General features: G+C 37.9%; 2 protein-coding genes across 2 annotated transcripts in view; one reads left to right on the forward strand and one right to left on the reverse strand.

The window, feature by feature from the left end:
• The window catches only part of kif18a (kinesin family member 18A), a 35610-nt gene extending 27467 nt beyond the window's left edge, over positions 1 to 8143 (reverse strand). The window contains exons 1-6 of the mRNA XM_016571675.1: positions 7925 to 8143; positions 6882 to 7262; positions 6245 to 6402; positions 5314 to 5418; positions 5079 to 5189; positions 4398 to 4595 (exon numbers count right to left, since the gene is read on the reverse strand). Of these exons, the coding sequence (XP_016427161.1) occupies positions 4398 to 4595; positions 5079 to 5189; positions 5314 to 5418; positions 6245 to 6402; positions 6882 to 7200 (891 nt within the window). The 5' untranslated portion in view covers positions 7201 to 7262; positions 7925 to 8143. The remainder of the gene's footprint in view (positions 1 to 4397; positions 4596 to 5078; positions 5190 to 5313; positions 5419 to 6244; positions 6403 to 6881; positions 7263 to 7924) is intronic.
• Positions 8144 to 9575: 1432 nt separating this feature from the next.
• Positions 9576 to 22204, forward strand: part of LOC107755034 (probable methyltransferase-like protein 15) — a 57305-nt gene continuing 44676 nt past the window's right edge. The window contains exon 1 of the mRNA XM_016571676.1: positions 9576 to 9836. Coding sequence (XP_016427162.1) covers positions 9576 to 9836 — 261 coding nt within the window. The remainder of the gene's footprint in view (positions 9837 to 22204) is intronic.

Below are 22204 nucleotides of genomic sequence, written 5' to 3' on the forward strand. Positions count from 1 at the left end.
TCGTCATGCCTGGAGCTGATCCGTGCTGGTCGCTGAGGAAATACATCAACTTCGTTCTGTGGATCACCGGATCGGCTTTCGCCGTGGACTAATCAGAGTTGAGCCCGGGGTCGTCACATGTGGTTGCCGCAAGCCCGCCGGCCGCTCCTTCGTCGAATCCGCAGGACGCGCCGTTCTCAAGCCCGCCGGCCGTTCCTCACTCTAACCCGCTGTGTGTGACGCTGTGTGTTTCGTTGTGAAAGCGAAACTCTAAGAGGCTAAAAACAGCAGGAGCTGCCTTAAAGTGTTTAGAATTAAATCCCCCCCAAAAAATTATTCCAACACAAAGTCTTGATATTTATTTCTGTTGTGTGTCACTATGGTTACAGGCATTACTGAAGGATATCACTAGCTAGAGGAAGAGACTGACCTCAGTTACCTGTTCATACAGACAGTACTGGATCCTCTTTGCTTTTGTATGTATAATACCATTTAAAACATTTAATTTTTCAAAAGATTTTTTAAAAATGTTTTTGAAAGGAGTCTTGTGTTCACCAAGGTTGCATTTATGTGATAATCAACACAGTAAAAGCAGTAATATTGCCAAGTATTTTTACAATCAACAATAAGTTTTCCATTTGAATATATTTGTAATTTATTGCAGTGATGACAAAGCTGCATTTCCAGCAGTCATTACTCCAGTCTTTAGTGTCACACGATCCTTCAGAAATCATTCTAATATGCTGATATGGTGTTCAAGAAATGTTTCTTATTATTATCAATGTTCAAAACTGTTGTTTTTTTGTTGTTGTGGAAACCGCAATACATTATTTTAAGAATTCTTTGATGAATAAAGCATTCAAAAGCATTTATTTGAAATATAAATCTTAAAAAACAAAAAAACAAACAAAAAAACAACAACTTATTGACCCCAAACTTTTGAACAGTATTTACAGGTGTGACTCTTAAATTGCCTTGTAGTGTAGAAGCAATTTGAAAATCAGTTTTGAAAAAACTGACATGCATTCAGTGGTTTTTCATAACCAATGAGAGTTTAAAGTTGTAATACAACCCTCTACGCACACCTTGGCAATATAATCGCCATTGGCTAGTACATTTTTTTGTTTACTCGCCAGACTGATATACTATTTTACACACACACACACACACACACACACACACACGTTTACTTAGCTATCTAAATGGGGACATTACATGCATATGCTAGTGATTTACTCGCAATGTAGAGGGTTCTAATAATATGACAGGATTTGTGACATACACAGCAGCAAATTCCCACCTGCTAACACCCAATAATAATTAAAGAATGGTTTATAATAGCTTATGGCACAAAACAAGCCCTGCAAGGCAGATTTAACAGCCATTTTCTAAGACTACATTCTTTATCTGTCAGGGGCTAATGGGATTGGGTGGTAAATTACCCTCAAACCGTCTCTGAGAAGGAAAATCTGCATACAATTCCACACAGTCTCTGGTGGAGGCGTACTGGAATCAGCACAAGTGCATGAGCAGGACACACACACACACACACACACACACACACACAAAGCAGCCCTGAGGAAAGGGATAAGTGTACACAACAGAGTCTGAGTTGTAGGTCTCCTAACTCTGATAGCATCAGTCCCTGAACCACAGAGCCAGCGGAGCCTTTGGGTTTGTCCCAAAAGCAAAGAAGAGAGAGGAAGGCTAACACCATCAGAGCAAATGTGCCACAGTGACAGCACAGTATGAACCCAGCTGACCCAGACTGGATAAAGACCAACAAAGGCTAAAGGGAAGATAAGTAATAGTGATATACAGTAAATGCATTTGTTTACAATACAGTAGGACTGCAGGTAATTGGTTTTGTGGCAGGACCACACAGAATTCCCGTACCGTATCGTACGCATTTAAGTGTGTGTTAAAGGGGTCATATGATGCGATTTAAATTTTTCCTTTCTCTTTGGAGTGTTACAAGTTCTTGGTGCATAAAGAAGATCTGTAAAGTTGCAAAGACTAAAGTCTCAAATCCAAAGAGATATTCTTTATAAAAGTTCCACATATAATAATGTGTTTTTTGAACCTTAAACCGCATAAACACATTTCATTACACCAAATACTGTTCTTTTTAGCAGCATCATATGACCCCTTTAAATACCATAAAAGTAACCATATAAAAGTACCATACTTTTTGATGCACCATACTTTTTGATGCATTAATTGATCAAATAAATTCATTGTCAATAATAGTGAACAACGAATTTGTTATCAATGCACTACCACAAAGAAACTTTGGCAGCAATGGTCACATAGCAATGGCACAAACATATTAGCAAAAAAAAAAGGTATGGCAGCATATCATATTAAATATTTTAAATATGTTAAGAGCTTGTGTTAATGTGGTTGCAAGGTTTTTCATCAGCATTTAATGGTATGGTTTCAATGTGAGCATTTCCAAATTTGCCAAACAGTGATTATTTATCATCATTTATCAAAATAAATTTCATGGATCATGTAGAGACCAAAAAAAAATATAAACATATATTTATGGGCAGAATTTTTATATGAATCTATAAAATAATGATAACTATAAAGTCGTAATAACTGTTCTACTTCTATAAAAAAAACAACAAGGCAGTCCACATAACAACTATTGCGATAACGACGATAATCACTTTCAGAACAATTTTTCCCCATTTTTTTTTCTTTTTTGATGAATGATAAAAACATTGACGGCCGATCAGAATCCACCCGACTTTAAAGGTGGGGTAAGCGATTTCTGGTAGCCAATGTTGACATTTGAAATCACCAAAACAAACACGCCCCTACCCCAAAAGGGTCTCGCCCATATTTTGATAGCTCCGCCCCACACATACGTACACAACCCAGGCAACGATTAGTTCTGTGAAACAAAGCCAAACCAATGTTACACCGAGTCTAAACCGGACGCGAGTGGCGCGGCGCGACAAAATACTATGGAACTCATTATAATCAGTGATGCTGTCTACACCATAGATATATATACATATCTATGGTCTACACTGGATGCGGCGCGTCACGACACGACAAATTCCCGACAGAAAACTGCTGCTGCGTTCTATTCATGACGTATTGACACAAATTTCAAATGATTTATAATGGTCGCTTTGTCGCTTCCAGTGTACTAGACAGACTTTAGCTGTCGCGGTGCAGACACGGTGTTACTCACCTATCCAGAAGAAACAAAACAACCTCAGCGTCCGATCGCAGGCCTCCGCTCCTTGAGTTCTCTGAGCACTGAATGCTTTCTCCTCCACATCATGAGTAGACACACCCCTAACTGCTGATTGGCTACAAGTTTGTTTTGCTAGTCGAGTTTTGCTATTTTTCCATCTACAGATTTTTCCCTTACCTTCTTTTCTCTGTTTCTTTTCGTTTTTAAGTAAATATAATGGGCGATATATTGCGTCACCAAAAATGATTGAGGTCATGTACCGTATTGGCCCGAATATAAGACGACCCTGATTATAAGACGACCCCCCTTTTTCCAGATGTACCTTTTTTGGAAAAAGGCTTTTTAAAAACCAAATCTTGTTTTTTCTCAGTAAAACACATCTTGTCTTCAATTATTTTCATATTGCATATTTTTCCTATTTTAATTTTTGTTTTGAAAGTATGGTAAAAAACTGGTAAAATGTACCAACAATCACATTTAAAAAATATACACTTTTTGATATACCATTAAAAAAAAAACAGGTAGCCCATCTGAATTAGGACATTTAGGCTATCCATCTAATAGTAGCCTACCAAAATCTTATTAACAGTCGAAGTTAAATCTTACTGTAGTCTTCAAATCTGGGTACTGTCTTGCGTTTTAAAATCACAAAGGGAGTTTGGTGTCATCAGGCTAACGTGACAGTCACGACTCATGCAGCTGTAAGGTTTTCTGCTTCTTTTGTTTTTACTTGCGCTCTTTACAACACGCATTACATTACGTATTTCATGGCACACTCGTTTTATGCGTATTTGGCGCCACCTAGTGTTGTGGGTGTATTATTGGCATGTCAAAGTCTAGACCCTGAATATAAGACGACCGCGTTTTTTCAGATGTATTTCCAAGAAAAAAATATCGTCTTATATTCGGGACAATACGGTACATATATTGCGCGATAAGTCGATATATTGATTATTGCCACAGGCCTATTTGTGTGAACACTAATATAGTTATTTTTCTTGGTGTTAAGCCTTTGGATTAAACGTTTTAAAATCACACCAAAAAAATCAACTATTCTGTCCAAACCTTTAAAAAGAAGTGTACATATTTCATCAAATTGTAGCCCATGTTTGCAACATCCAATTGAAATCTGAAATAATAAAACAGATCTCTTTTCAACAAGCTCTGGGGAATCCCTCAGTCTTAACAGGAGATGTAGACCTACTTTGGGGTTGGCAAGCGTGTTGATGACATTCCCCAGGGCGAGGAGGGAGCGGTTGATGTTGGCCCCCTCTCTGAGACGAGCCCCCTTGGCATTGGTCGCACTGGCCCTTTCTGAGCCGGCCAGGTCGATTAAGCTCATCTTGGCCACACGAACATTTGGATTGAGACTGGCTGTCTTATCCTGCTGCCTCAAGTAGATCTGACGAAAAAAAAAAAGATGGCATGAGAACATCTTTCAGTCATACTGAATATTTATATTTTTGCCTGACAACTTTATAAGCCAGCTGACACTGGTTTGAACTGTGCAGTTAACTCTGAAACATCCAGATCAATAGATAGATGACTGAGATGTTGGATTGCAGAGATGATTAAAGCTTTATTGCTTTTAAACGAACTACATTTTAGAGTCTAGAAATAAAATAAATAGAGAAGCCAACCAGCGTGATTTATTATTGCCTCGTCAAATCTTCCAGGAAACACAAAAAATCCTGGAAATTGTTCATTCACGCAAGTCAACTGGTAGCTCAGGCTCAATATCAAAACAAGAAGATTAATGTAAAGTTGCTCAAACCCCACGGGGGCGACCGCACACAGAATGAGATCTAGCAGCATAAAAACAGTTACACAGAACCGGGTGTGATATTTACAGAGAAAAGAGACGAGATTGCGAGAAGCCTTGTACCTGGAATACGGCATGAGAGCGGGAAGACATGGCATTCATGTCAGTGGGGTGCTGCGTCCTGTTTCTGTTGCCATAATCAAGAGCTTCAAGGATGTGCTCTGCAGATTTGGGCTACAAAGTAATGAGATAACACACACACACACCATCAGACAAGGCAAATCAACAACAATTCTTTGTGGTGAGATGAATCACGGTCAAAGAAAATGCACAGATGTCATATGCAGCCCAACTTCACCTGGTGCAAGGTGAGTCCTTGAACAACAACTCCATTGGAGCTGTCCTCTCTCACCGCTAATGGACCAGAGTTAGTTAGCAAATCCCGAATCTGCTCATTATAAACCTGTTCAGGAGAAAGTGCAGAAACCCATTGCTCAAAACACAAACGGGCTGACTGACTAACAGTGCTTCAGGTACAATAAACCAGAACTAACACAAATATAGCACTTTTTGTAAGATGCACTCAGTATTTTTCTCTTATTAAAAAGGTACTTCCAAAATTTGCATTAAAGTTGAAATCTTTTGTTTTTGTGTGCTTCTGCATCAATGCTGCTAAGTGTCTAAGATGACTGTCAAATTTTAACTATTATAACCTATACATTTTAAATAAATATAACCATGAATGCACCTTTAAAACATACACAGTACTGTTCAAAGGTTTGGGGTCATTAAGAACTTTTTAATTAAGATTTTAATCAGCAAGGTTTAATTAAATTTAACAAAAGCGAAGGTTTACGTGTTTTACAATGTTACAAAATTTTTTTTCAAATAAATGCTGTTCTATTGAACTTTTTGTTCATTAAAAAAATGTATCTCAGTTTCCACAAATAATATTAAACAGCACAACTGTTAAAATTCAGCTTTGCCAACACAGGAATTAACTACATTTAAAAATATATGAAAACATATTTTAAATTGTAATAATATTTCACAATACTACTTTTTACTGTATTTTTTTTTATAAAAAACAAAACAAAAAAATGCAGCCTTGGTAAGCATAAGACTTCTTTCAAAAGCATTTTTAAAAAATCTTACAAATCCCAATTTTAGAACTGTATCAGTAAAGGACCCCCCCCTTTTATGAAAGTATTCATAAAAACAAACAAATCTTAATTAATAAATGTAATTATTAAATGAATTAATTAAACACATTGATGTGTAAACCTCACCTCAAGATAAGAAAAGGCTATGTTAAACACTTTGTCCTCCTTGATGAGGTCCATGCGAGCAAACAGTTCTTTCACAGTGAGAAACATCACTCCTGGAGCATCACTACTACCCAACATTGTGTGCGTTTTTCCTGCTCCTGTAGCTCCATAAGCAAACACTGGCCAAACAGACACATATTTATGAATAAAATCATTATCGGGTATACCAGCTGTCATAATGGCATCAACTATATGAACAGCCTATATTCATGAGAAGGATCAAATAGTAGCAAAAATTTTAATAGCATCAATAAAATCCATAAATGACCATATTATTAGCAAGATAAATAAAAACACCAACCATGCAAAATTCCTCTAACATGGTGAAATGGAGGGGGGGGGAAAACACAGTACAAATTAAAAGGCCATGCTCTTGTAGCACTAACAAAATGTGAAAAAGGCACCAGGTACTTTAATTCATTAAATATTTTATCATGAAATAATTTTATGTTACTGACGCTTTCACATTTTGCATCAAGTTCTAGCAAGACAAAGACTGTCAGGCCAAAATAAATAAATCTAGGTTTCACTTCTGAAATCAAGTACATGGCACAGAAAGTTATTTTCAAATTCAATGAAGAGAAATAAAATATCTCACCAGTGCAGTTGTAGCCATTCAGGACACCATCCACTATTGCTTTAGTGGTGTTCTCAAAAACTTCCACCTGTGAAGAGTCCTCCCTAAAAACACTGTCAAACACAAACTTGAGGTCCTTATTGGCTCTGCGCCGCACATCCCTGTTGCCTACACGCTGTCCCCGGAAAAATGTCACTTCTTCCTCTTTAGGATCAAATATAAGCATGTGGTTGTCAACAACGTGGACAACCCTCTTGTGATTTCCATCCTTTTCTTTGTTGTTTAAAGGCCGGACACGGACCACCACTTTTATGTGGCTGCACACCTCACCATCTGACATTGTCCTATTTTACAGCATTAAGGTTCCTTAAGAACCTTAATTGCTCCTTAAGGTTTGTGTATCTATAAAACACAAGAGAATAATTTAGAAACAAGACATATATAAACAAGGCATATTCCAAATAATTCTTCTGTAGGTAAAATGTTTACCTCTTTATATAGGTTTTAAAAAAAACTAAACTAAAAATAGTAACAATAATGCCATATTTTCCTATGGCACTTATTTCACAATCTCTACTCAATTAATTTTGGATGCCAAGAGAGAGGTATCCTTATCTTAGGTATGCTTATGCTGGCAAAAGCATGATTTGTTTTATTGTGGCATGATACCTTTAAGTAAAGTCTAACAGAAGGGGAATTTAAATTATAAAATTCACGTTAAACCTCATACTACATGTCAACCAATAAGATTCTCCTATAGACTGTACATAACATGGTTTAATGTAAGGCATGGCTTAAACCTGCAAACCGGTGCTAATTTATTGTAACGGCGCAGTAACAAAAGGCCATTCACTATATCATCAATCGACTATATCATCAGACCCATATGTCTGTGAAGTTAGATGAATTTTTTTTTTTTTTTTACTTTAAAACTCTTATGTGTATTAGTTAATAGCATCTGCTACTTTAGGTTAGCGTCGCGCTAAAAGCAGCAGCTAACTGCTCATCTCATTCATTTAAATCACAAAAGATTAAGTCAGTGCTATAAAATGTGCATGACCTACCATCTGATACAATATGAATCCACGACGAATGATTTGACTATGGTATTAAGAGAATGTTTTATTTCCCTTTTTTAACTTTAAAGACAACATTGCAGCTGATAGTACGCAAAACCAAAGCCCCAAGCGCGAAGATTTCAAAAACAAGCAGCTGTTGTGTACCTGCATCTGATTGGACGAGCACATTCTTACGTCAAGGGACGTGTGACGCTACGACTGAATCTCTAGGCGATAGAGAATTTAATTCTCGGTGGAATAAAGCATAACATGTATTCTTAATTTGAAAATAGAATTCCTAAACCATGTAATATATGGCAGGTTTAAGTTATATAATTGTTATGAGCGCACTTTGAATGTAATTTCGCGGGATTTAATTTACGTGCCATATTTAATCTTAATACACACGTGACCAAAATTAGAGAGTGCTTGAACTATTTTATACAGATATGTCACGGATTTAATGTGCCCCGATGATCCCCTCTAGCCCCTAAATGCAGAACACAAGATCCAGGGGTGCGTGGTTGGATCCACATCTAGGGGGTGGAGATTGGTAGGTTTAGGGGTGGAGATGGGTGGGTTTAGGGATCAGGGGGTGGAGACGGGTAAGGTGGGAGAAGTTGGATCTGGATCCAACCACGCCCCCTGGATCTTGTGTTCTGCAGTGAGGACTATCTCCGATGATGTTTCAAAGCCTCAAGTTACCTGTGACTATCACAGTTGTGACCAGGGATTAAACAAATATTAAATATCTTTAGAAAAGGCATGCATCATTGAACTATGTTACAGAGTAAAACACATTTAATGGGAAAATTGCGAATAAAATGACAACATAAACCGAAGTGTCGCACATATGCATCTAGTCACATATTTCTACATAGCCTATGTAAAACATCTCTACAGAATACTGTCAAGATTGCTAGTAATTGATGTTCCAAGATTATGCACCTTTTAAGTGGGTTTGTTAAAAAAGAAAAGAAGAAGATGTTCCAAGATACATCGATTGTATCAGATCTGAAATGCTAGTCCTGTTACAGGAGGAACACAAAATCGTCGTTTTTTGTTTCTTCCGGGAGCAGTCAGCTGCACTTCAAGAACCTCCACCACAACTCTGAATAAAGGACTAACCGTTAGAATAATAGCGATTAATTGTTAATTCACAGCCTGCTGTGCTGTTTTATTGGTTTGCATTGTAAGTTGGATGTTTCCGAACTAACCTTTGACTATGATGTACTGTATATGGTGTTCGGAGTCTTATGTCTTTAAAATGCATAACGTGTTGACAGACATGCCAACAAGTACATGCACTTCCTTTGAAATCTGACTATGGTCAGACAAACACTGCCTCTGGCGTCCTGCACGTGTCCTTAATTGTGTCTCTTCCCATGTTAAGTGCCGAGACATAAGAGTTTGAGACATAAGAGTTTTTTATGACTTTTACATGTTCACACCATATTTGCATTTTTAATGTTTGTATTGTGTGAGTTTCAAATATCTCAGTTTTTAATTAAACATTTAATGAGTCCTACAAAGTAGGTAAGATAGATGTCACGTTTGACAACATGATACTTCTTGGATTTTATAGCTTGTCAGTATTATTCTCGTGAAATATCTAATAGCCTACATTTGTATGTTCTCTATTCTGCGCAGAACCCAAATGCCTCTATATTGTAGTCGTTTCATGGTTGCACCCTGCAAACGGACTTTGGGAGACGTTGTTCCTGACAACAACTCCAAAATGTTCAGGCGATGTTGGAGGAAGTTGCGGCATCCAGTGAGGCACTATACTGGCTCAGTGACTTCAAGTCCTGATTCTGAGTTCAGAAATTCGGAGATGTCAAGCCAAAGTGAGAAACCCTTTCACACCCCAGTCATGGTGAAGGAGGTGTTGCAGTTTCTGGACATCAAACCAGGGCAGGTCGGTCAGCTCTTCATCAGGAATCAGCTTTCACCAAGTTTAAATGTTTACACTGACTATTACATATATCTAGCTGTTTGTGAGGCCACATTTGTGTCATTTGCTTTATGGTCTGTGATTATGGATACTGAACTTTTTAGGGGTAAATAAGGTACAAAGTTGCACCCCTAAAATGTTTGCTCATTATTTTTTGAGAGAGTACACTACTGGTGTGAAATAATTAAGATTTTTATTTATTTATTTTTTAAAATAACTTTTCTATTTTATTATATATTAGAACATTAGAATGATTTCTGAAAGATCATGTGTCACTAGACCCGGGTAATGGCTGCTAAAAATTCAGCTTTGCCATCACAGGAATAAATAAAATTTTAAAATATATCGAAATAGAAAACAGTTATTTTAAATTGTTATAATATTTCACAATATTATTTTTTTTACTGTATTTTTAATTAAATAATTGCAGTCTTGGTGAGCATAAGAGACTTCTTTCAAAAAAAAAAAAACCTTAATTATTCTAACCTTTTGAAAAGTAGTGTGTTTAGTTATAAAGTCTGATTTCATGAGAAAAGATTGTAAAATGTTAAATGCATAAATGAATATCTGATCTAAATCAAAATATTGGTGCAAATATATTTTTTTGACTTTCAGTATCATCAGAAATCATGTGATTCGTGACATGTTTAGATGGAAATAATTAATGAAGAACATAACGTGCATCCTTTTTAACTCCTACACAGGGTGCAACATTGAACTTTTGTGTTTGTGTATTTGTGTATGTATGTGGGAAAACCTGGAGGCGGAATGTTGACTTGTCATCGCCTCTGTTAACCACATGACGTCTTGACAAGAAAAAAAAAAGTTACTTCTCACCAAAACTTTTAGGACTCCCGATTTGTTAACTGTCCCCTCTTGGGAAGGGTAGGGAAGTTGCTCTCAGTGTGCTCACAGACCTTGGCGTACTCTAACGTGCTAGCAGGCCAGATGGGCGTGAGTCAAAGGGCCTTCTGCTCTAGTGGGCAGCTTGAGATGGACATCACTGGGTCCTACAGCTCAAAGTGTTGCTCATGCAGGTGGGGGCTCCGGGTCAGTGACTGAGTCAGTGATGGCACCACTGTTGGGTTGTTGGCAGAACGTTCGGCACCACAGTACCGCTCTTGACTAAGGTTTGCACCTCTTAACTTCACTATCCGCCCATGGGCCAACTGGTGCAGAAACAGCCTGCCAAAGGCCTGCATTTAACCAAATAATCAAATAAAAAAAAAATAATGAGACCGTCTGTGCTTCAATAAGGAATGTATCTCACAGATGTGTTTGTGTATGCAGTGGGCTTGTGCGTCATTTAGAATTGAACTGAGAATGCTTTTTGAATTCCAATCTGCTTCTTAAAATTGAACTGAATTAGCAAACGGGAACTCGAATTACAAATTTTGTCAAGATAAACTTTGAATGTTGGCTTGATGGCCTTGCTTAAAAGTAAAAAAAAAAAAAGAGTACAACTTTAAAGTTGTTGGTAACACTTTACAATAAATTCAATTTGTTAACATTAGTTATTGCATTAGCTATCATGAGCTAGCAATGAACAACCTTTTCTACAGTATGTATTAATCTAGGTTAATGTTAGTTTATAAATATCCTATTGTTCATTAGTAATTCACGTTTTTCATACATTAATGATCATTTTGTCATCTTGGTATGATAAAAATGTATTAATATGTGTAGAAATTAAGTTAGTAATTAATACATTGTTAGTACATAATACTTAATGCATGTTAACAAATCGAACCTTATTCTAAAGTGTTTTCAAAACCTTCTAAACTTTCCTAATTTTCCACAAATTACACATTCAGTTTCTTTGAATTGCAATTCTGTAAATTTCTCCTCCTGTCATTCCTATTTAAATTCCATTTCACTGTGGCCAAATGAATTCAAATTCACACACGTGAACTGAAAGGGAATCAGTTCTTTAAATTCAGAATGTTCCCAACCATAGTATGTTAACTGTTTTGTTGGCAAAAGAGCTCCTAGTATAATTTCACCTCCCAGAGAATGGGGCGAAAGGATATCAGAACATGCTTTTAACTAAATTTGTTTTAAAATGTAATTATGTACATTATATAGACAAGCAATTTCTCACTATAAATCTAGGGTTTGGCCGATGTGAGTAAACTGACATGTGGAGAAATGATTCAGGTATTTTACATGCTGCGTAATACTGATTTTAATGGGAGTTACAGCAGAATTTCAAGATGTGCTTTTACTGCCATGACTTCGGCCTTCTAGTCAGATGTGTTTTTTATAGCTTGAGGCCTTTAGTATCAAAATCTAGAAAGCAAGCAGCAAATTGGTAATTATTAGAAGAGCATGAACCAGCTCATTTTCCCCCCATTGAACAATTTAGCTTCCTTTATTATTACACTGACAGACAGCGTAATAATAACTGTTAGTCAAACGCTTACTGTGACTGCTCAGAGGGATCACTCTAATATTTTGATCTGCCATTGTAAAGCAATCAACCCCACTGCAGAAGCTCTCATCCAACGAGGCAGGAGTGAGTATGAATGGAGCTCTTAGGCAATCAAAGAGTAAATGCTGCAATTACACCAAAGTGGGTAAATGTAGGCTTTCAGCCGGCCGCCACCTCCTACGCAGCACAGGTGAAGGGCTTTCACGCATCACCCCCTGCACGGGAGCTGCAGAGTAGAGATTTCACTGACAATCCATCAAAATTGGTTCCGTAAGCGGGATTGCCCTTGAATGCTCTGTGATGACATATGGTCTGTGCTTTATTTATTTGACAACATTTTGCTTGTAAACATCCGGTTAAGACAACATCATGGTTTCTTTTTTTATTGTGTATTAAATTTATTCCCCTGTGCTCACATTTCAGAAGTTTTACTCAGCCTCACTTTACCTGCAGTGGCATAATTACCACAAAAAATCCAGAATGAACACTTTGACAGCTGCGAACTTTGTTTCTCATTCTGCTTACAGGTATCACCAACGTGTGTGGTGGCCCACGCCAAGTTTCCAATTGCCATGGGAACTGTTGAAACAGTTGAGGGAAGGTTACCCATATTTAGCTTACCACCCAGAGCCATTACAAAACTGTTTTTAGTGATTCCCAGCCCTGTTTTGGGGATTTCAAGCATGAAACTGTACTGGCTTCAGTACTTTCTTATAGAGTGCAAAAGTGACCACTGACTTTTTTTCTGCAGCCTCGTTTCTGTAGGTATTTTATTCCAATTCCTTCCTAAGTTTTTTTTTTTATTCCCATTTCTTTTCTCCAGCAGGCATTTTCAAGAAATTGTATAAAGAGTCCTTGAACCAAACAACCAGGTCTGAGATGAATCATAACATTATGACATTTGATTCAAAGCAAGAAACTACCTCAAAGTCAGAAAAAGACAAAGGTGCTGTGTGCTTAAATTCTTTATGACAAATTACATAATTGAATCATAAAATGTTACAATGTAAATAATTTCAATGTAAGTTAAATCACAAATCTTTTTGTATGGATAAAATGAATGGGTTTGTTTTGTGCTCTGTTGAAACGTGAAGATAGATGTCACAGCATAGATATCGAAGTGTGTAAAAGTAGGAACAATGAATATTATATGAAACCGTAGTGACCTGTGATTTCGCATTCTCAGTTTGTCAGTTTCATGATCCTGTTTTGTGTCTTATAGAAACCTCCATTGATGGAGAGAATGAGCAGAGGGAGAGAGGAAATTCTTTGTTAACTCTCTATTCTCTCTCATTCTGGCCTTTTTCACCTTCCACTCGTCCATAAATTACCCAAACTAGAGCAGCCTCATTAGCCATTACAAAACTGTTTTTAGTGATTCCCAGCCCTGTTTTGGGGATTTCAAGCATGAAACTGTACTGGCTTCAGTACTTTCTTATAGAGTGCAAAAGTGACCACTGACTTTTTTTCCGCAGCCTCGTTTCTGTAGGTATTTTATTCCAATTCCTTCCTAAGTTTTTTTTTTATTCCCATTTCTTTTCTCCAGCAGGCATTTTCAAGAAATTGTATAAAGAGTCCTTGAAAACAACCAGGTCTGAGATGAATCATAACATTATGACATTTGATTCAAAGCAAGAAACTACCTCAAAGTCAGAAAAAGACAAAGGTGCTGTGTGCTTAAATTCTTTATGACAAATTACATAATTGAATCATAAAATGTTACAATGTAAATAATTTCAATGTAAGTTAAATCACAAATCTTTTTGTATGGATAAAATGAATGGGTTTGTTTTGTGCTCTGTTGAAACGTGAAGATAGATGTCACAGCATAGATATCGAAGTGTGTAAAAGTAGGAACAATGAATATTATATGAAACCGTAGTGACCTGTGATTTCGCATTCTCAGTTTGTCAGTTTCATGATCCTGTTTTGTGTCTTATAGAAACCTCCATTGATGGAGAGAATGAGCAGAGGGAGAGAGGAAATTCTTTGTTAACTCTCTATTCTCTCTCATTCTGGCCTTTTTTACCTTCCACTCGTCCATAAATTACCCAAACTAGAGCAGCCTCATTAGCCACCAAATTAGCCTTGAAAAAATTACATTTGGTACAATTGGATATTCTATTCACCTTGAACTGCAGATCCACTTTGCCAGCCGGGTAACCATTTTACACTAATTATTTTAGCCATCAGGATGTGATTGTAGCATTTGGCAAATTGAATAATGAGCAGTATGAATCCTACAGTTTGATTACAGGGGTGTAATGTGGAAGCCATTTGAGAATGACAATAGCAGCAGAGTAAAAGATGGTGGAAAAGAGTGGGAATTTCCATATGTCTGAGGGGAACATACATGCCTGTCCACATCGGACCTACAGCTGTGTGTAATACTGCACTGTACGTGACCTATCTGACCAGGAAACGATGCATGCCTTGCTCCCTTCTGTTTGGAAATTAGTTGGAAATTGGTTTAAATGTTTCGTTCAGTTGGATTTTCAGTTCAGTTTTTCCGGCCGTGCATGTGTGTAGGGCGAGGAGATAGTTTGCGTTAAATGAAAAATTGAAGCGAGACTGATTTCATTTTTACTTCATTTCATTTTCCACCTTTTCTTCTCTGTCCCAATCTTCAAGTGCATATAGAGCTTAACTGAGTGTAACAGATTGATATGAGGAAGTGCACAGGTTCAGTGTTTTCATTCCTTGCCATTTCAGACCAATCTCAAAACCAGATGTGACCGTTTAGTAAAGATTCTCTTGCTGTCTCATATTAGTGCCAGTTGGAAAGGCCAAAAGGCCTGTATACATGCGTTACCATGAATTTCTCCCTGGCTTTTCATATACTAACGTATGCATACATATGCATTACAGATGCATGTACATTTATTTATTGTCTTCTCAGTTTTTGTTAAGAATTTCATTAACAGGATTTAGTCACATCTCATCATCTGAACATTGAAATTTCAAAGGCGAATAGGGATGAGAGGCAGGACAGAGGCTTGGCATTTCATGGCAAATGGGCATTGTGGGACTTTAATGTGATGCAAACAATATTAGGGATGCACAATATATCTGTACCATATTGGTTATCCAATATTAGAGATTTTAATTTAACAGTTGACTTTTGGATATGAAATATCCAAAAATAATTTCCTCTTTATTTCCTCTAATTTTCCTTTGTCATAAAACACTAATTTAATAACACTGTTAAATGTTTACCAAAGTCTCAAAATCTATTTATCATACTCTACATTAAAATGTTGCGATTCCTACATTTAAAATATTTTGTTTTTTTAGTATTTTATTTAGACATATTTGAGACAAAATAGTGTAGAATTTTAATATGTGCCATTTATTGTTATCAGCTATAACATGAAAATAATGTATAATGTATACAGAAATGTATTATCGGTGTATCCCTACATCATATTCTCTTTTCTTTAGTCATATGAGCTTTAATAACAGTTGGCCTCTGGTTGAACTTTTTTTATGACTAGGGACAAATTTAAGGCTTTTAAGCACCTTTTTAAAGACCTGCACAAATAAAATGAATACCAAATGAGCAATGTCTATGGTAACAAATTAAACCGTAATATGACTGTAAAAACAAACATGATTTACAGTTCTTCACATTTTTATAAAAACTTCACATTTCAGCCTTTAAAACATTTTTATGAAAAAGGATGAGTCAAAAGTATCAATTTAAATTAAAACATTTATTAATTAAAAACATAAACATATCTTACTGTCTTGTTTAGATTTTTATATTAGAGGGCATATTAGCTATCCACTGGTTCACATTTACAACTGCTTAAAAATATGGGTTGGTTTTTGCACTGGTCTTAACACAAACAGCAAACGGGCTTATTGTAAATGCAAATTAATTCTCTGCCAGTAGGTGGCACTTTTGGAATGGCAGAAATACAGCAGTTTCCCTGGTAACGGCAGTACACAAAGCAGCACAGTGCTCATAAGCACTAATTTATCAGACATTATAAGTAGGTAAAATGAAATGAAAATGCCATCGATACTTTTCTGAAGACAGTCGGTTCCCTTCAGAGATACATTCTCATAAACGTGCCTAAATGTGCCACGTTTTGACTCTGAAATGTGCTGCACTCATATTTATTCGATCAAATCATAGTTTTTGAAGTTTAATCAAGCCATATTTTGCGATTCTTGCATGAGTTTTGGACAAATTTGTGCAAAAATATTTGTGGAGATCAGTGTTGATAATGTTGCGGTCCACCACAAATAAATCAGTTTATGGGAAACACTGGATTCCCCAATCACTCTGCTTATCTGCCATTGGTTGGCCAAACAGACTGCCCCACCCCCAAATAATGCTATTGGTTGAGTCAGTATTGCTATGTCAGGCTGCTCAAACATACAGAGCTATGTTGTGACTAAGTTGTCTCTGTGCATTATACTGACTGAGGAAGTATTTTAACTTTAAACTCCACCTCACCCCCCAGCCGAGGAGCATAATGGTGTTAGAATGTCCTGAGGTGAGCTTATAAACAAAAGGCTCATTCTTATTGACAGTTTGCAATGTGCATTTCCCTCCAGTTTCCTTGGTGAAGGGACATATGTTATTGTCTATTAGATTTATACACTGCGATCTGGTGGGCCCAGTCTCAGATCTCACCAAAGGGCCTTTTTACTCTGTGACGTCCACCCACGAACTAGCCAATCTCCTGTGATAGATTCCTAGGTACCGGCTTTCCCCTGGAGCCTGCCCACGAACAATCGAAGCCAGCCGCTGCTTTATTCATGTCCTGTCTCATTTAGTGGCCCTGCTCTTAGCGCCTGGTTACACACATTTGCACGCCCACTCAGTAAAAACACACCCTGACAGGAAGTGATTTGTTTTATTTTATTGCCAGTCGAAAATCCCCAACACCCCCCTTTTCTGGTTTTTACCATCTTGTCTCCTCCCTGTGGAGAGTGTTTGATCCAGGCAGGTGGACCAGCGGGGATGGACACAGCCAGGCATTGGGGAATCCTCTGCTCTGGCTCAGGCTTTGTCACCCGGGAGGAGGGATTGCAGCCAAGGGAGATTAATGAGCTGTCAGTCTGGAGAACGGGAGAGGATTCGGGAATTGGCTGAAGTTACCTTTCGGGCTGATCTGGGGTTAGTTGAACAGTTTGTCTTTCAGTGATTGAGAACTGGATGGCGGTAATAGGATGAGCTCTTAGAGTTGCATAAACCACGGAGACCGGCGATAAGTGACCCTCTGACAAGATGCACATCATGGCCGCACCTTCTTTTCTCCTCTTTCACTGAGGTAGAATATCACCTGCTGTCATTTGTGTGCATATCTTTTGTTCACACCACCAACATGAAGACATTCTTTTTTACTTTTTTTTTGCACCAAAATATAAAAGGATAGTTCACCAATAAATGGAAACTCATTTTCTCACCCACATGGTGTTCCAAAAATGATTTTTTTTTGTTCTGAGAACAAAAGAAGAATGTTTGAAGAATGTTCTGTTTTTGTCAGAGTCAATGTGGTCCAAAACAACACTGAACCCTATTGAGTTTAATTTTGTGGACGTCTTCTGTGTTCCACACAAGTTTGGAACGACACAAGGGTGAGTAAATGATGACAGAATTTTCATTAATGGGAGAACTATCCCTTTAATGCTTTGTGTAAAATAATAATGAATGCCATGGCCGGCCGTGAAAGACCCGATGATGGCAATCGGCAATGCTGACGCTGTGGTATTTATCAACAAGCCATGACGTCAGCACATTGACAGGGCCAGTAGGACAGGCAGCGGACCTCAATAAATTTTCATGTAATGTTACACTCGCACCGGTCATGCATGGCAAATAGGTCCATGATCTTAGGTAAGGTGCAGACGGCATTCTCCTGGTGGACATGTTGTGTTAGGGATATTTCTGGTCTGTCCTGGCAAGCCGCTGTCTCCTCCCTCAGCTTGTGGCAGTATTTATTTATTTTTTTTTTTGAGGAGTGTGGCCCACTGAAAGACGAGGCTGGTGAATAATTGATCTCTGTAATTAAACACTCCGGCAAGGGATGGCAGAGCTGATTGACGGCCAGATATTAAGCCCGAGCCTCGTAAGGTTGCAAGTTTAGTCTGGGGTTATCAGTGGCCATGAGCAAAGTCTCTGTCTGTCTGTCTCTCACTCTCCCTCTCCCTGACTTCTCATTACTCTCATGAATAGACAATTGGGCCGTGGTGGTGGGGGCGCGGCATGAAAGAGAGTCCGTGACATCATTAGCCAAATGTATCATGGCTGTACCAGGTGGCTAAGCTGGCACAGAGGGGACAGCCTCTTAAGTGGGAGCTCAGCTGAGGCCCTCAAGCGTTCTGAGTCGCCACGGCAACACACCCGTTGAACCCCCACCCCCGTGGCGATGCTGGTCACTTTTTTGCGCTTCCTATATGTATATCTTTTAAGAAATGCACTGTTCTGATTCACTACAGGAAACGCAACTCCACAGCAGCCCTTGAACTTTGATTTGCATGTCATTTGTGATCTTTTTTTTTCAATTTTTTTTGAAAACGCTGTTCTCGCTTCAGGGACCTGGGGAAATTTTTTTTAAATATTGCGGCATATTAGTCACAGTGCGGAGTGTCACTCTGCAGCTCTGTAGGTGAAGCGAAACACCCACTTCTTTGATGGTAAATAACTCCAACAATGTGAAGGATAATTACACTAATGATGCAAGTAGCTCCTCGTGGGAGATTTAAAAAAAAGCCTGAAGTTGAAGAATGGTTTCTGGAAACCCACACCTGAATGCTCGCCTTAATAACTGATATTTAAGTATGCGGTCTCCATCAAACAATATTGCTGAAATGTGGGGAAAAATAAATAAAGTAAAGCCTCTCCAAGACACGGGAGTTATTACTGAGGGTTTTATAACAATATTTACATTTGCGCCTACTGGGTGAGTGTGGGCTTGCTAATCAGATGTATGCCCCGTGGACAGCTGGATAGAGCGATGACTCATCACAGCAACATGGCCTTGATTGGGGTTTGCATGAAAGTTCAGAAACCGCAGGCATGCCATTATTAGAATTATGATTCTCCATAATTTATTGCACCAGATTTTCATACAGAAGCCTGGTCGCTCACATGTCAGGATGTCGAGCGTCACAATCGCATTTAATGCAGGTGCGCTAATAAGGGCACTGGGGTTAAGGGCAACTCTGGAAGTTGTTTTACGATGCAGATATCTTTGTTCTCTGCTAAACACCTTCATGCTTCCTCACTTGTGAGAACGAGGCTCTGAGAATAAATTCATGATTGTTATCCGCCCTCCCACCGTCTCGCGGTTCTGATGTCAAACACACCGTAAGTGGAGATTTTGAGGTGGGGCTTCAGCAGCTCATACTGAACTTTGAACAAAAGCTAATTTAGGATGCCAATCCAAATATTTTACACCAAATTAAAAGCCCAAACTGACTAAAACTATACGCAAGATATGACGCCAGTGCTTTCAGAGTAGGATACTTGCAGAGCCTTTTGCTGATCCTCTGTTTTTTAGCGCCACTGATCCCATGCTGGGGAGCCAGGTGTCAATGGCATAACAGTTTGTGTCCAGGGCCGGAAGCGCAGTCGCTTCACAGAAGTTCAGATAGCCTATACTTCTTTTTCTTTTTTTTTTCTCCCTCTCTTCATTTTTAATCACTGGTAGATCTCATTCAGCAGACAGTTCTTCCCCTGAAGGGAGGGTAGACAAGGAGAAAGGGAAAAAAATAAAGTTTTTGTGCTTTATGAGTCAGCTTCCTGACACAGAGCCTTCCTGCCCAGCCATGGCCTAGACTAACTAATTGAAAGCTGTTTCTGATTTAGTTAAAATGCTGATGCATCTGACTGATGGACACAGTCAGTTATTTTGTATATGTTACAGCTAAATATGTAGATCTATATGTGTTGATGTCCTTGTGAGACACAGACTCATGTTTCAAGGTAGCATGTGACCGGCTCCTGCTGATTCCTGAATGGATGGATGTAATAGTGATGAGGGCCCATTCTGGTTTTACGAGTGACAGGAATTGTAATGTATGGCGCTTCATTTTGTTGTTGTGAAGCAGGTGCCTTGGTTGGTTATGGTTTGTTTTGAGAAGTATAGATGCCTTGAGGGCAGAGTGGTGAACCAGGGCCGTAAGCAAAACCTTTGTAAACCCTCCAACTAAAACATTATGTTTTTGGAATCATTGTATGTGTATATTTGCAGGAAGAAATAATAATGATAATGTAGTGCCGTCCTAATTAATATGCCAATCCCAGTCTTCATTATCACAAAAATGCACATTTACGAAATGAAATCTCTCTTTGTATCCTTATATTTGTCTGAATTTTCTTTATTTGTGTTTTGTTGTTCTCTTGGCCACTCTTTATCCAGTGATAAAACATCCAACTGTTGATTTATTTCTTCTTTTAGATTTTTAGATTTATCTGTGTTTTAATTAAAATATCACAATTAAGAAGTCAGAAGGCTCTAGTGTACTGTGAAATTTGTAAACTCTGGAAACTCTAACATACCCGTGTTGTTTGTATAGCCTACAACTACATGTAGATACATATCTTTTGCACAGTCTGACAAGCATATACACACCGAGACCAGGCATGTGTATGCATTTTTCAGTGAAAAGACTGGTTATGTTTTTCAAGTGAGGGGTGTTTGAGTTACTGCAGGCATGGGGCTCTCAGCGGTCGAGAGACATAGATAGAAGCTCAGGGGTCAGGTGGGCTGTATGCATTACCCTGTGCAGTGCTGGGTTTCACCTGATGGACCTCACCTGGGGAAAAAGAGAAAGAAAAAAGAAAATGACGCACGCCTTTGGTACAGCCAATCAGGAATGTTGATCTATAAAGGTGCACAGAAGCAAACGTGTTGATTTGTCATTTTCGGAAATATTTGAAAACTAGGGATGCACAATATATTGGTACCATATTGATTATTAGACTTTTTTGGAAGCATGTATGTATATTTACAACTAGATTAACTACGCTGTCACTTAACGCTCACTTAAAGTTAATCTTTAAAAACACTCATAATTTAAATGTAATCTTTAGCATTACACATTTATCTTAAAGGGATAGTTCACCCAAAAATTAAAATTTTGTCATCATTTACTCACCCTCATGTCGTTACAAACCTGTATGAGTTGCTTTCTTATGTCGAACATAAAAGAAGATATTTTGAAGATTGCTGGTAATCAAACAATTGGTGATTGCCATTGACTTCCATAGTATTTTTTTTTCCTACTATGGAAGTCAATGGCAACCACCAATTGTTCGATTACCAGCAATCTTCAAAATATCTTCTTTTATCTTCGACATAAGAAAGCAACTCATACAGGTTTGGAACGACATGAGGGTGAGTAAATGATGACAGAATTTTCATTTTTGGGTGAACTATCCCTTACGAAAAATAAGTTTATTCAAGTGTGCTATTAGTATACTTCTTTTAAACTAAAAATAGGAAAGTATACTTTTAGTCTACTTTTTATGTGCTTCTCAGAAATGGGCTTTATGTACTTCTCGGAGTGCTGGGATGTCAAAGGCAACAAGATGGCTGCAATACTACGGGCCTAAAGTGAAGTAAGTTAAGTAGAATTCACATTGATTTAATTGATGGGTTTTAGTGTTATGCGAGATGTAAACCATCACTTTCTGAAAGTTTTTTTTAAGTAAACTTCTTCATTTTTGGATTAATTGCTATTTTTGTAAATGTAGCTGCACAAATGTGTCTTCTGAAGCAGTACAATATTTTGGAATGAAATTTAAATCTGAACATTGATCAACTCATGCATACACAGCCCAGACAAATACTGGTTCTTTCACACCACATGAATTACATCATGATATCCAAGGATCAGTGATGTTTGATGTAATGTAGTGTGCCACCATTTTTGATTCAGA

Source organism: Sinocyclocheilus rhinocerous, unplaced genomic scaffold (assembly GCF_001515625.1).
Source record: "Sinocyclocheilus rhinocerous isolate Xijiao unplaced genomic scaffold, SAMN03320098_v1.1 scaffold591, whole genome shotgun sequence".
Taxonomy (NCBI): Eukaryota; Metazoa; Chordata; class Actinopteri; order Cypriniformes; family Cyprinidae; genus Sinocyclocheilus; species Sinocyclocheilus rhinocerous.